The 15,557-nt window shown below is 44.3% G+C and overlaps 1 protein-coding gene across 3 annotated transcripts in view; it reads left to right on the forward strand.

The window, feature by feature from the left end:
- Positions 1 to 7,652: 7,652 nt before the first annotated feature.
- The window catches only part of TRIO (trio Rho guanine nucleotide exchange factor), a 259,674-nt gene continuing 251,769 nt past the window's right edge, over positions 7,653 to 15,557 (forward strand). For all 3 annotated transcript variants that reach the window (XM_075744826.1, XM_075744827.1, XM_075744828.1), the window contains exon 1: positions 7,653 to 8,315. In XM_075744826.1, the coding sequence (XP_075600941.1) occupies positions 8,195 to 8,315 (121 nt within the window). In that variant the 5' untranslated portion in view covers positions 7,653 to 8,194. The remainder of the gene's footprint in view (positions 8,316 to 15,557) is intronic.

Raw genomic sequence — 15,557 nt, forward strand, 5'->3', positions numbered from 1 at the left:
CTTTGATACCAGAGATCACCTCCTGTGGCAGCAGGTGGTGATGGAGAACCATGCCATGGGTCTCAGGAAGTCTCCTTGGGAATTTGGAAAGCCTTCTTCTGAGCAAATCCATTCTTTTCAAATGAAACAAATCTGGGGGAATCTGGGCATTCATGCATTCTAGATCCACTGCAGCAGAACAGCCTTTCTTTACTGGTACCCTGACTGAAAACCCTCAATGTCTTGGAAGTGTGTCTTTATCAGGTTCTCATATGAACCTGGAAAACCTCAAGGTCCAATTGTAAATATCACCTGGCCAAAAAACCTATGCTCCTCTTCCAAAGCAGTAAAGTCAGCAGGGACTGAATGCATTCTTGGGGAACCATCAACCTATGAAGACTTAAGTCATATAAAAGCAATAAACTTATGAGTTACATAGGTTGCTATCAAAACTAACTCCCTAGCACCAGATGCAAAAGTATGGTAAATATTTTTTAAAATTGTCAGTTTTTAAATTACTCAAACTGCAATTCAGTTCTGTGTATAGAAAAGGAATTATGCATTTTAGGTTTGTTTGTTGCATAAACGATTACTCAAATTTCTTCAATCCTTGTTAGAAGATACTGATTGACAGAAGCGATACAGACATAGGCATCCAAGATGCTTTCCAATCTGGGCAACTCTAAACCAGCATGTTGATGAAGTTACATGTACACAAGCACACAAGCAACAGTACTGAATTAAATGCCCTCTTCTGGGAGATAACTCTTGAAGCAGGATGCCATTTGTTTTAAGCTTCACTTTTGATTGACTTTTCACTTTGTCTAAACTCATAAATTACAATTCTATTTTACACATGGGGTGTAAAGCAGCTCCTATGTACTGCTCTATGCCAATTCTTGCACAGTATTTTCACAACTGATTGTATGCAAGCCAGTATAATCAACAGACTATTACTGTTAAAGCAGAACGATAATTGTCAACTGGACTTAACACTGGTTTAATACTAAGTGAACAGTTTTCTCATAAATGTAGTACGAGGTGTGTCAAAACACAAATAAATAAGTGACATAATGTAAGGCTGTCTGCTGACCTGTTGGCAATCATTAGCTTAATAACTTAGCTCAATTGGTGACCTATTTTTCTGAGTTTCCATCACAATGATACAAAGCAGTGGTCTGTGTTTAAAAATACATACGGTCCATTTTTTCTGTATGAACAGTGCATTTTCTTCTATGGACATGCTAGTGCTTTTTAGGCATGAAGGGCAGAGGTTGTTCTGACACAAGCTGTCTGTATATCATGATCAAATAAGGTATCACTGATGCCTTCAATGCATAAAAGGTCATGATGTTGAAATATGGTCCAGTAGTAATCATACACACACAGACTTTTGATGGTGTTGGTAAAATAAGCTTGATAGGGGCCCACCTTGCTGTTGGCAGACTTTTACTCTGTAACATCATTGAACAGGAGCAAGAAATAGGCAGATCTACGGAGGATGTCAGGCCTGATGTAGAAGCTTTCCTTTAGGGCTTAACACAGTTTGTATATAGAGGTTTTTGGCAGTATGGTACATTCAGAACAATGGGAATGATATGACACGAGCCACTGAGTAGGTTGCACCATTCAGTTGCTTAATTTAAATAGCCAAAACTAGGAAAGCAAGTCTAAGGAAGCCTAAGAAGGAAATATGTACAAGGTTAAGCTTGCTATGCTTTCTGAAGTGTGAGCAACAATTGTGTTATATAGTTTCAGCTTTGAAGCCAGCCATGCTAACTCTTCATTGTTTCAGTTGATCTAGATCACCAGAGCTCAATTTCTTAACTTAAACTTACACAGCTTGAAACTGGATGGTTTTCCTCGTATGGATTAACATGTGAGACAGTAGAATGTGGAATTCAGCAAGAAAAAGAAAATGCTGAATTTGTCTCTTGAGCTTTTTTCCCAAAATGCTCTTAAAGCTAAAGAAAAACTGAGGAGACATACTTAGCCCCTCATCAATTCAGATGAACTCATCTGGTGTTGCCAATTTCCTTACCTGGGGGGGGGGGGCCGGGGGGGGGGGGGGAATCACATCCCTCTTCTTTAGTTATCTGGAACCCTACCCTAATCAATAATAGACCTTAATTGTCTTTGAAAATTCAGGAATGAAAATGTTAGATCAAGAATATGTAATCTGATCTGTTGTGGAGTGAGAACATGGCAGAGCGTCTAAAGTAAAGGTTTTTAAAAAGCAGAATAAGAAGTCACGTCACCTTGAGAATAACTGATTAAAAAAGAGGAGTAAATCAACCATAGAGGCTTTAGCAAGCATTGTCCTACTGTTATGATCCAGCTAGGCTGTGATCTTATAATGAACGTGCACGCTGTTTTCAACCAGGCACAGTAAGTTCAATTCTTTCAGAAAGTCTCTGAAGCACTGGACACATTTCTGCCTAGGAAATCGTGGACAAATAGGAAAATAGTCTTTGAAAGTCCAGTATGGCTTCAATGTTTATGCTAGCGATAGAAAATCTGAAATTAGGGTGTGCACGCATGTGTCCATTTATGTGTATGTGTATTTCCTTATGGAGAAAACAAGATTTCTGAAAACCTGGATAGCAAAGGCAACGGGATGACTTGTCTGAGATGCAGCTGAGTGGTTCAGCCACCAGTAATTGTACAATAATATAGACTTATGAGTGCCTAAGTGTAAAAAGAAAAAAACAACACTTCATTAGACTGAGGTTAGTCAACAGATGGCGTATAGACCACCAATAGTCTATAAAACATCAGACGGCTGGTGTAATTTCTACACATAACAGAAGTGTCCTTGACATTGACAAGTCAGTACATGCCATGTACCAGAATGGGGAGTTGGATTTTTATAGAGATATCACATCATTGAAATGGTGAGAATTAAAAAAAAATGTGGTTTGGTTATAAATAAAATCAGAATGGTTAACATTTTTGGTAAGTGATATGCAAAAACACGCAAGTTGGTCTGTGCGTTATTAAAAACCTGCTTAATTCTTTCCTTACAATTTGAGAGTCATGAGCACATAAGCAGGAAAATTTTAGTTGTAGTGACCATCAAACACTGGACCTTTACAGTTTCTGACTCAAGTGTACTAAAGCTCTCCTTGCAGGTGCTAACTAAGAGTACCTGTGAAATGTTATGTCCTGGTGGGTGCTGGTAGTGCTGCTCTAAGTTTATAAGGAAATGTAAGAACGTGGAAGTTCTTACCAGTGGAAGTATGGAGAAAATATTTTCAAGTAGACTGGCAATATTTTACATAGGAGACAGGTAGTTCATCTGCTATCAGATACTAAAAAAAATTACTGCTTTTCAGAAAAGCAGAAAAAAAAATGAAGAGGCAAAGGCAGAAGTTTCAAAAGCTGATGGAACTTGTACAATGAAATGACAACTTGATTTTATAGTATAAAGAAGTGGAGCACATCGGCTTAGCACTGTTCAAGACAAGTTTTCAGAAAGACACGGATGCTTCTGCAGAAAAGAGGGAGATAATAATGATAACTTGGAAAACGCTGTAGTGCTAGTCTACAGATAAGAGAGATGCACCTTGTGCTTGAAGAATAATTTGAAATTGACAAATGTTGCTGTAACACAAGCACCATTTAGATAAGAAACCAGATAGCAACTGGAAGATAGTACACATTAATAACTTGGATTGCTTTCTTTAACTGCTACAAACTTAAAAGAAGCCTTGTCATCTTAAAAGCACAGTAGCAATTGGCATGGCCTTCTCTACCACTTACCCCAAGTACTTCTGCTTTGTTTTATAGATTCATTTGAATTCCCTGAAAGCCTGCTGCAGAAAAATAGTGTTTGTCAGCAGTTTTTACAGGCTGGCTAGGTCGAAGAGAAGTCCACATGCATTTTCCCTTCAACTTTTTTCCATGTGGAAGTCTTGTCACAGAATCACAGAATGGTAAGGGTTGGAAAGGACCTCTGGAGATCATCTGGTCCAACCCCCCTGCTAAACCAGGTTCACCTAGAGCAAGTTGCACAGGATCACGTCCAGGTGGGTTTTGAATATCTCCAGAGAAGGAGACTCCACAACCTCTCCGGGCAGCCTGTTCCAGTGCTCGGTCACCCTCAGAGTAAAGAAGTTTCTCCTCATGTTCAGGTGGAACTTAGTGTGTTCCCGTTTGTGCCCGTTGTCCGCACACTATCTTTTATGTTCTGTGTTTTGGTTTGTGAAATGAATAGTGAAACATGTGAACAACTATAAGAAATAAACTCCATTGTAAAACCTGTTTGTTGGGTGGGGTTTTGTGTTATTTTCTTTTTTTAATCATGGAAAGCTTTTTTGGTTCTGAGCAAGGAGACAACTCAGATTGACTGGCCAGGTCAGTATCAACTCAGATCAACTCCAAACTAATGAGTTCCTACTTTACTTCTCCTAAAAGATTGCAAATATCAGTGACTTTAAATCAAACTATTGCCCTGCTTTCTTTAATGTCTTATAGAAATGGGACAAACTTCTTTTTTTTCTTCATTAAGTGGCCAGCAAATGGTGCAGGAGAACAACTCGAGCAATATTCAGTTTGCATATTCCTTTAGGGATGAAACATGAGGTGACATGTGACACTTCTCAGCCTGGATACTGATGGCTAGGCACTGGGCAAGCTTCTTTCCCCACAAGAAACTTCGACAGAAATAAAGATCTCTGTGTGCTGATAGAGTGACCATTCAACCTGAGTAAAATACAATAAAAGGAAAAATAAAGGACATTCAAATGAAACAACACTTCTCTTAAGGTACTTACTTTACTAGGGTGTAATTTTTTTTGAACAATTTGCTTACATAAAATTCAATGCTTATATATATATAAAAAAGTAGGTATAGAAATTAAACTTGATTTCAACATCTTTAGTTTTTAGAACTCCTGACATAGAATTTAAATAAACTTTACTTTGAATTATAGAATGGTTTGGGTTGGAAGGGACCTTAAAGATCATCTAGTTCCAACCCCCCCTGCCATGGGCAGGGACACCCTCCACTAGACCAGGTTGCCCAAAGCCCCATCCAGCCTGGCCTTGAACACTTCCAGGAACACTTCTCAGCCTTAATACTACTGATACTTCGATACTGATATTTAGCAGCTCAGAGCACCCTTAAAATATCTTTTATGTAAAGAATAATATTTCCTGCATTTACCATCACAATTGGCACAAAATCACGTGTAGGTTGACAAAAATTGAGGCAAGGCAAGTAGGAACTGAGGATGGAGAACATGGCTATTCCCTAATGCCAGACTTCCAAAGTAGGCAAACTCACACAAGTTTTCAGTGTGCAACATTCTCCACAGAGACAATTCATACCTTGCTTGTTTGTTGTTTTGGGGTTTTTTTTTGAGTTTCAAGCCTAAAATGATCAAGAAGCAGACTAAGAAACTTAATCTCCTAATGTAAAAATATTAAATCTGGTATTTGATATCTAAGGTGGATACCTGTGAACGAAATCCTTGTTTTATTACAGTGGGTTAAGTAACTTTGTCATAATGCCATTTTCCTATCTTTATGTCTTTCTTTTAACTTACCCTTCAGTAAATATTGCAACCTGAACATTAGCAAACGTGTATTGCTTTTGAATGCTGCAAAGGATATAAGCAGATTTGGCTGTTGAAGGTTTCTCTGTAAGGGCCACCTTTGCTGCAGGTGAAGAACTCAAATTGCAACTAGTTGATCTCCACCAGTTTCACAGTGATGAAAGGCTCTTGTAGTGGGGGACACGGCTCAGGGCATCCATGTGTTCAGAGAAAAACAAACCAATTCAGCAGATGGAAGGGGCAGGGGAAGGGACAAACTGGTCATACAGCCTTCAAAATTGTTCAAATGAACCTTGGCTTTTTAGCACCCACTGACAAACTGTACAGTATGCTGAATAAGCAACTAAGTGGAAATAGATGGTCAGTATCTTATTTTCAATGGCTGATAAGCAGTCTTCCAAAGCTTTTTCCAGTGTTGCACAACATGTCCAAATCTCCATTCAAATACAGAAAACAAATAATCTTGAGCACTTCTTGCTCTGAAGCCACTGAAAGCTCAAATTATGGAGATTCCAAGAGACCTATTTTTCTTTACTCATTATATTAACTCTTTACATTTGCTATCCTATTTTCCATATTCTTATGCAGTTTTTTCTGTGTTCATGTACTATATCCTATTCCTACTCCCAGGTCAACTCACTGCTTGCTAGAAAACAGCAGCATTTGTCCTAGTCATGGTTTTTGCTAGGTGGATGGTGCTAGGCCAGCTGTAAAGGAATTCACATTGCAAATAGTTCTGCCAGTGGGGTGCTAATTTGGAACTTTTTCCTGTGCCCACTGCCTGAAAGAAAAAACATTAAAAAAAAAAAATCTTTTCAGTCAAACTAATCTCTTCTCTGTAAGAGAAATTAGGGCAGGGGTAGTTGCACAAAAGCTTTTTCATCAAGCTATACAACTTCAGATAAATACAAACCTTGGGAACCTTGTGGATGACTTCCACATCATCTGACTGTGATAAACTAACAGAACCGCATTTCTCTTGAAGTTACCTCTGTTTTTAACACTTATCAAAGGTTCGGGAGTTTAATTCCTGAAGCTGTACTTCTGCATTTCAGCTGTGCTAACAAGCAATGTCTCTGACCAGTTACCACAAGCATGTGAGATGTGTTACTCAGCTTTATCAATTTGTGCAACTGCTAAATTGCCTACTTCACCACTCTCTCTTCAACCTTATCTGCACACAATCTTAATTCTGGCAGTTTAACATGAGTAGCACAATTGTGTTTGGGATGCCCCTTATCCATGCACCCGATTGCACTTTCCATCATGAGCGGTTTGCTTATTTTAAGCAAAATGCTTACTAAGCATTGGACTGGTCCATGACACAAAATATATTGAAGTGTCCCTGTGATCACTGAAGAAAAAAAAAGCCAACAATACAGACAGCAATAAAATGGATTGTTTCGATACCTTTTAAAGGTACCTCTCCGAAAAAAATTCCGTGCCCTCTTTTTCTTTTTTTTTTTCTTTTTTTTTTTTGCTTCGAGCGGCAAGTGCCTCTTCTTTAAAACCACGGGCAGAGGAGCTCTTACCGAGCACGACCCCTCGGAGAGACGACACAGCCGACGTCACCTCGCACCGAGCCTCCTGAGGAAAAGCGGGCAGGAGCACGGGGCACGCGCCACCTGTCACCTCCCGCCGCGTCGGGCGCGGCCCCCTCGCGCGACCGCGACCCCGCCCCCGGGACGGACGGACTGACTAGATTTTTTTTAGGCCCCCCCCCCCCCCCAATTCGACTTCCGCACACCAGCGAGCCGGCAGCTGGGCTGCCCCGCAGCAGCTGCGTACGAGGGCGAAAGTCAGTCGGAAGCGGTTAAAAAAAAAAAAAATTAAAAAATAAACCAACAACGCCCCACCCCGCGGCCGCGCCTCCGGCAGCCGCCGAGCAACGGCCGCCAGGGACCCCCGCCCCGCCCCCGCCCGCCCGGCGGGCTCCCCCGGCAGCCGCGCCCCAGCCAATGGGGAGCGGGCTCGGCGGGAACGCTGACGTCCTACACCGCCCCGCCCCGCCTCATCCCGACCGGTGCCGGACGCAGCCGGAGACTCCCGAGCTCCCCCCGCGCCCTTGTTCCTCGGGCGGGGACTCGCTTCCTTTCCCGACTCCCCCTTCCCACCCTCCTCCCAGTCAAGATGGAGGACGGTGGTTGCTGCGGTCACCGGCACCACGGCGGCTAAGGCAGCTGCTGCTCCTCCGGCTCGCTCCCTCAAAAAAACCCCAACCCCTCAAAAAAAACAACAGAAAAAGAAAAAAAAAAGGCTGGAAACGTTCCTTCTTTCTCCGCCCACCGGCTGCTGGCTGCGCGGACTGCTGGCCCTCCCCATGCCGTCGTCGTCGTCGTCGCCCTCCTCCTCCTCCTCCCGCGATTGTCTGCGCTCCGGCTGCCGCCCGCCCGCCCGCCCTGACTCCCTGCATGCACACGCCGCCTCCTAGGTGGCTGCGGGGGGTGGGCGCTCCCGGAGCTGCCATTCCGCACATACCTTCATGTCCCTGCGCTCGCTGTGGCCGCCCGCCGCCGCCCCGCATCGCTCGCCCGCTCCGGCTGCCGCCCTAACGGCCGCTCCCGCCCGGAGGTGAAGCCGGGACCCGCGGAGGGGGCGGTGGGGTTGGCGGTGGGTCTCGCCCGGAGGAACCGCCGCTGCCGCCACACACAGCAGCCATGAGCAGCGCCGCTACCGCCACCTCCGCCGCCGCCGCCACCACGGCCGGCAGCGGCGCGGGGGAAGGAGCCGAGGAGGCAGCCAAGGACTCGGCGGACATCGCGGCATTCTTCCGATCCGGTGAGTGCGGCCCCGTCCCGGCGTGGGGAGGGAGGGAAGGAGGAAGGGGCAGCGGCGAGGCCGCGGCTGGAGGTGGCAGCGAAAGGTGAAGTGAAGCGGCGTCTTTCTCCTGGAGCTGCCCGCGGGGAGAGGGGGCGAGGGCAGCCGGCTTTGTCAGGTGGCCCCGGGGAAGGCTCGCCCTCCTCTCGCCGGCGGGGCCGCTTCGGCAGTGCCCGTCCGTACCGCGCGCCGCCGCGCTTCCTCGGGGAGGCGGCGGTGCGGAGCCCGGCCCGCGCAGGGGGGGCCTGGCCGGGCGGCAGCGGGAAAGCGAGCCCAGCCCGCTCGTCCCGTGCCGCGGGGGCAGAGGGGCTTCGTCTGGGGCCCGGCAACTTGCGGTTGCTGCTGCGGGCGGGACGCCACCCTTGCCGGCGTGAAAACGGGTGCGGCGGGCGGCCGGGGCGGGTGCGGGGACTGGGTGCTGCCCCGAGGCGGTGTCGCCGGTGACAGGTGCGACTCTTTTTCTGATGCCGGCCCGATAACGGGCGTGTTACCGGGGCCGAGCGGCACCACCTGCCGCCGGGCGGACCCAGTTCCCCCCGAAAATGTCCCGCCGGGAGCTGCGCGGCGGGACGCGGGCAGAGGAGCAGCCGCGGCTCCGGGCAGCCCTCGGTGTCGGAGGGGCGGGGAGGGTGAGTGGGAGCAGGGGAGCGGCGCGCCGCAAGGCTGCGGGGAGCGGGCTGCGCTGGCCGGGGCCCCCCGGGGAGGCAGGCGGGCAGGCAGGGATGACACCGCTATAAAAGGCAACGCGCCTCCGGTCGCGCTCCGCCGGTGCCGTGCTGCTGGGTGGCGGCCGGGGGCAGGGGTGGGAGAGTGCAGCGTTGAAAGCGGGTGTCTGTAGCGGGAAGGGGAAGAAAAAGACAAACACCTAGCCCCACGTTAAGGGGTGTCCCTGCCTTGGCTAAGGGGGGGCCGGGCGGCGGCGGCTCTCGGGCGCTGCCGGGTTGGGAAGCCTGGCTCGGTGCGGAGGCTCGGGAGGGGAAGGGGGGGAGCCTGTTGACAGGCTGCCGGGATAAAAAAAATGGAGGCCGCCTTCTCCCTCGGTGTTTACCCTCGGCACGCAACCGGGCGGGGAGAGCGGCTGCCCCCGCCACCGAGACGTTGTCCCTTGGGGAGTGGCGGCAGGGACGCAGAGAAGGGCAGGGCTGCCCGGGCCGCACGAACCGCCGGCGGCGGGGACGGAGCCGTGCCGGCAGCCTGGGCGGCGGCGGCTGAGCCTCCCTCCGGTGCCGGCTACCCTCCCCCGAGCGGCGGCGGCTCCTCCCCTCCATCCCTCCGCTCCGCCGGCAGCTCCGGGCACCCCCGGCCATCGCTCCCAGGCGGGGCGGCAGGGCAGGGCTGGACACTTGCTCCGTTTGGATGCCTAAAAAGGAGCGGCGAGCAAGGAAAATGCAGACTCACCGCTGAAAAGATGAAGGGGATTGCCCATTTCATGTGTAAAAAAAAAAAAAAAAAAAAAAAAAAAAAAAAAAGATGGCAGTAGTAATAATAATAAAAGCTGCGTTAATTGGGTTTTTAAGGAAAGTCCACGAGGGAAGTGGGAAACGTAATCAGTGCTGCTCGCAGTCGGGGCTTGCTGTTGGTTTAATGAGGGTGAAGGAGGAGGTGTGATTTGCAGCAGGCATCCCTGAAGCAGGCTTCAGCGCTGCGTTTGCTTGGACAGACGGTCCGAACAGGGGGCTGTGTCCCTCCTGAAGGGCCTGATGCTCCCTCGGCAACATGACAGCAATGAGAGCGAAACTCCTTGTCAAGATGCTGGCCTTGGTGGGTTTCGTTGTGGAAGAAGAGCTGAGCTTTGTCGTTCTAATGAAAAAATCCTGTTGAAAGCAAAATGATGGATTACAGCAGTAGACTTATAGTCTGCCTACTGTAATTACGAAGGGGTACATGTGTAGTAATCTTGTAGTTTTGGAAGACCTTGCTGCTGTATTAATAGTCAACTTCCACACTTACCTGTGGGTAGAGGGATGACACAGAGTTGATAAGTTCGTAAGTGGTGCAGTGATGACTTCTGGTACTGGTAACAGAAGTTGCACTGAGCTTAGTCTTGCAGCAACAAAAAATCTTAAAGCAGTAGAAGGATATGTCAAATGCTTATCAAAAAACTCTTAGAGCATGTTTAACAACTAGCATTCTCATTTCCATATTTACATGTGGAGGTTATCTGGTTCATCCTGGACTGTGACATACGCTAGAAAATGTTCTGGCATCTCTTGTGAGTGTTCGGTATTGGAAAGAGCTCTTAAAACTCTGCCTCTGTACATGATCCACTCTTTTATAAGGAAAGGGTCTATTAAGAGATCTCTGGTGCTTCCCTTTGTTTGAACAGGAGGCACAGCTTTTATTTCAGTGAAACACAATGGACACAGCGATCAATGAACAACAAACAACTTCGTTTGGTGTACGTGGGAGCAGACAAAATATTTGTCTCTTTACAGTATTTACCATGACAAATGCTTCCTTTTTCCTGTCACTTGCAGAGAATGTCACCAAAGCTGTAGCTGTTACTTAAAAGAGAAAATGAGTAAAAATGTTACAATGTTTTCCAGTAAGAAAAAAAACATCACCAACAAAAACCCCTCGTGAACAATCAGTTCTAATCTTAGGTTAGTTAAATTGGTCAGTGGGGTTATTGGCTTTTCTCCTGTCCTTTTGTAAGACTGAGCCTGAAGTAGAATTAAAGTAGCATAAAGAATGGAGTTTCATTATTTGGAAGATGTTTTGTTAGGATGTTGAACAGCAGCTGGGTTCACATCACTTGAAATGTGTAGGTTTCCAGTTTTCACTTTGGTTATGTAAATGTAAGCTCACTGTGAGTTGTTGTGGAAATAAGTTGCAATTGAAATGTGAAGAAAGAAGCTGAACTGGAAGTGAGGTAGTAGTATGAAAACATAAAGATTGTGTGTCTTGAATTTAAATGAGGAATCCCTTTATCAGAATTGGAAGAAATTGAAGCAGCTTACTTCGTTATCTATTTGGTATCTAAATCTCATTATTTGAAGTTGAAAAGACAAGAACACCTTGTTAGATCTGTCACCTTTTTTGTGTGTAAAAGAGTAAAACTGTGTTTTAGAGTAAAACTGCTAAGAAGCAGAGTTGAGCACGAAGCAAAGTGATTACATTTTGATGGAGAAAACACAGTGGTTGTAGGAAGTGCCTTTCTGTCCTATATGTAAATTGGAGATTAGAGATGACTCTGTAAACTGACAGAAGGAATATGTTTTGAGCTGAAGATGTATAGACAAGCATTCCTTTTTTTTCTTATTAAGTGTACTGATACGACTTGAAAGGACTAATAGCATCTCTCAGAATTATGGAAAAACAGAAACCCCAATGGCACTGAGTTTAAGTGGCTCAGTAGAGGGGTGTTAATAGATGTGTTAAGTATACAAGACCTATTCTGTATGAAAAGGTATTAAGATAAAACTTTTAAAAATGTCTTCTCAGTTTCACCTTTAAAATCCTATGTATTCTGAAGGGCTGAAAATGACTAACATGAGCAAAGTTGAATTTGGGGGACTGCCATCAAGTCATGGCTTACAGAGCAGTAACCGTACAGAGGTTTTTCTTTGGAGATTGTTCTCTTGTTGCTTAAATCTTCATCTTTGCAGCTTTGAGTCCTCAATACTTTGGGAAGGGGACTGTCAAGTGACATCTTTAGGATGCAAGAATGAGGGCTGTTTGTTAAGTTTAAATCGTGCTATTATAACAGTGTCCTCCAAACCAAAGAATTTTTGCTAGTTGAAGTTAATGAATTTTAGTTTTGAGCATAAAGAACAAAGTTTTTTTTCATGTAAGTAAAAGATATATTGATTGTACATTTTGTAATTAAACGTACCTTTCTGGGATGATGGAGAAATCTGTGAATACCAAAGGATGCATAGAAAAAGGCTTGTAAGCACTTCAGTCACCTCCTGGTTAGACAGTCTAGCAAGTGTCTTTATAAATGACTGATAGGTCTTAGTGGAAAAAAACCCCAAGTTATCAACTGATAATGCTTCACAGTTTTGTGATGAAAGTGGATGTAGTTATTTCCTGTAAGATACATTCAGTGTGAGTGGCTTCTGCAAACTGTGCAGTAGCTTCATTCATGTATGGACAAACGATACAGCTTTCTGTAAGCCATTGAGGAGATTTGTGTTGTCACCACCTGTTTATTAGAACACGTGCGACGTTTCCACAAGGAGCAAAATTTACATACTGAGCAAGGGGCAGGGACCATTTGGAGAGACAGAAATGTTTGCAAAACAAAGGAAAAACAAGAGGCCTTGGAAGTCTTGTCATTAGGGTGAATACCCAAGTTTCTCCAGGTCAAATCCAAATATAACTGTTAATTGTACTTCAGCACTTGATCTGGGAAAACAAAAAGGTGGGGCATTTTCCATCTAAAAGTGAATCTACGCAGACAGTAGTAGTCCTCTCTCAGGAGGAGGAATAAGTCTGTAAGATGAAAGTGGGTCTGGAGGAGAAGGGTGTCCTGAGTAGAGTTCAGTATGCCACCTCTCTGGAGGTGAAGTCAAAGAACAGGCTGGTAGCCAGAATTGCTTTGAATAGCATCTGGTTCTAACGTTGTGCACTTAATCTTTCCTGCTTTTGTACGTGCTTCTTAATGTAAGCTTAATGATAAGAGAATTTAAAACTTTGTTTTGAGTTATATGTAGGTACCAAAATGTCCATGTGAGTAGCGTAGGAAAATTGGATACTGAAATCTGTTGTGATTATGGACATGTAATTGATGACTTCTGCAAGTACTGGTAACTTGAGACTTGGATCAATCTGGGTTCAACCAAGTCTGCCTATAGTAGCCTAGGCTGATAATTGCTTGAGTAGCTGAGACCATATAGGAAGTATTAATGAGTATCATGAAAATATGATTTTTTTTTTCTTCTTAAATAATGATCATGTGGTTTGGTATAGTTCAGGAACTTCACTTAACAAATAATACTGTAAAGATAAAGCCCAAAAGATTTACTCAGAAATTTGCTATTTCATGTTTACAGGGAGGACCTATGTTTTGCTTCTTCCTGATCATATTGTTTTATGTACTGTTGCCTTGCTTTACATGAGTGTCCTGTGTGATAGTCGCTTGGGAAGTTGACTGCCTGTAGTAGACAACATTAAAACTGCTACTGTAGCACAGAAAGCCTTCTAGGAAGAGGGGAAGAAAAAAAAGAGGGAGGGGAAAGATTATGTGGAAAAGAAAAAGCAAGCATACTATTAGAAGGCAGCAAATTTTTGTCATGAATACTACTGATAAAAACGTGCTTGCTTTTAGATCATAGGCAAAATAACCTTCATATTAGGCATCAAATGTGAGAAAACAAATTTTTAGCTTAAATCCATAGAGCAGAACAGACAACATATAAAGTTAAAGTAGTGCTGTTCTAAGAAGGTTCATCCACCTACTGCCTATATGTAGTAGCTAACTTGCAGAGAAGGTAGTCAGAGCTGTGGTTGTGTGGCTTAATTGGCATGGCAGTTGGAGTAGCTATAATGACAAATGTCTAACAAAAATAATCTAACAGTGAAGCCAAAAGTGAAGTGTTGGCAGGCAGCACTGGTGGTACCCCACATGGTATCTCCGTGTTGGCCATTCTTTCATGCAGCTTAGAGTGACAAGAGCATTTGTATTAAAAAAAAAAAAACCAAACAAAAAACCCCACACCAAAAACTTTAAGATGTTGTGTTTGCTTTTCAAGAATCTCTTACTTTGTCCTCTGAGTTGCTTTAGTTAGAAGGTTGCAGCAGTGTTGCTGTCATTAGTACTGGTTGACCTGGGCTGAAAAAGAAGTGGGTCCTCTTGTGGAGTTTTGAATCCAGTTCCAGCAGCAGCCATTGTAATAAGGTGGTTAAAGTGGAAGAAAAAAAAAAAAGTGTTTTGAAAAACACCATAGAGAAATGTCACAACTTGATAGTTGCTGATGTGCACTATGCAGAACAAAAATAACTACAGAAACAATGAAGTTACAATGGAGAAGTTACTCTGGGAATAGCATTGTTGGATTGACGTTTCCTGGAACAATGAAGATGAGGACAGAGCACTTCAGTGTGAAACGCAGCAGCTGTTGTGCAACTTGGCTTAGTGTGGAACAGCCAAACTACTCTGGGGATAGCCAAGAACAGAGAAGGTTAGAAGTCAGGGTGTGTTTGAAAGAGTTGTAGGCAGACTTCATGAATATTTCTAAGAGGGGACAGAGAATTACTTGTAACATCTGTGATAGCTGACAGTTAATAAAGTAAATGCACATTTACAGTAGAAGGTAAATGGGAGTTAGAGAAAAGCCAGGCCCATTCTTGAGAGGAGTATGTTTGAGCTGGCATGAAGTTCTGATGTGCTCAGAAGGTACCTGACAGAAGTAGGAAGAGACTTGGTGCAGCTGGGGCTTTCATTAATTGCAGAGCCTTGTCACTGTTTAGACAAGGTGGTTAGTAAATGTTTCTTAGAGAAGTGGTTTCTCTCCAATTAAATGTGTCCCACAACAACGTAGCAGAAAGAGGTCTGAAATGTCAAACTGAAGTATCATGTGGCTTCCAAAAGCTTGACCATGTAAAATGGTCATCTAGGTAAATAAAATCTGAACAGAGACTGGAAAGACTTTCCCTACCCTGATATAAAGAGAAAATACTAATGTTGCTCTACTCTTTTTCAATAAAAAATAATAAAAATAGTGACAACAAATGGGCCTGTTTAGATCAAACTATTAGGTCAGTTTATTAATAGGGTGAAACTGCACTGTGATTTTGGTCTGCAGCTTGAAGAAGGGGGCAAGATCACTGAATTAGCTTTTTGTGGTCAGCAAAAGTGTTGAAGTAGGAAAGACACATTGAAGCTTTGGAAATGCACTCGTAGTTGAGCGATATTCTTCTGAAAGTGGGTGGTGATTTTAATGAGAACAAAGTAAACTAATTTTCTGCTTGATGTTGATGAGAACCAAGTCTAATCTTTAAAAAAAAAAAAAAAGACTGGATAGAATAAAAAAAAATTGAAGGTCATAGCAGGTTATTTTAAATCTAGTGACTAAAATGTTTGCGTCTACTTGGTTGTTCTCATAAAGAAATTTGCTTGATTTGGATAAGGATCTTTGTTTAACTTCATATTTTTCCTGGTGCAGCAAAATCAAAAAGTAGACTACTGGTGAAGTAATACTGATGATCTGCAAAGCTGAGTCATATTCCTTCAGGAAGGATACTGCTGTTTTGAGAAAA

Source organism: Balearica regulorum, chromosome 2 (genome assembly GCF_011004875.1).
Source record: "Balearica regulorum gibbericeps isolate bBalReg1 chromosome 2, bBalReg1.pri, whole genome shotgun sequence".
NCBI lineage: Eukaryota > Metazoa > Chordata > Aves > Gruiformes > Gruidae > Balearica > Balearica regulorum.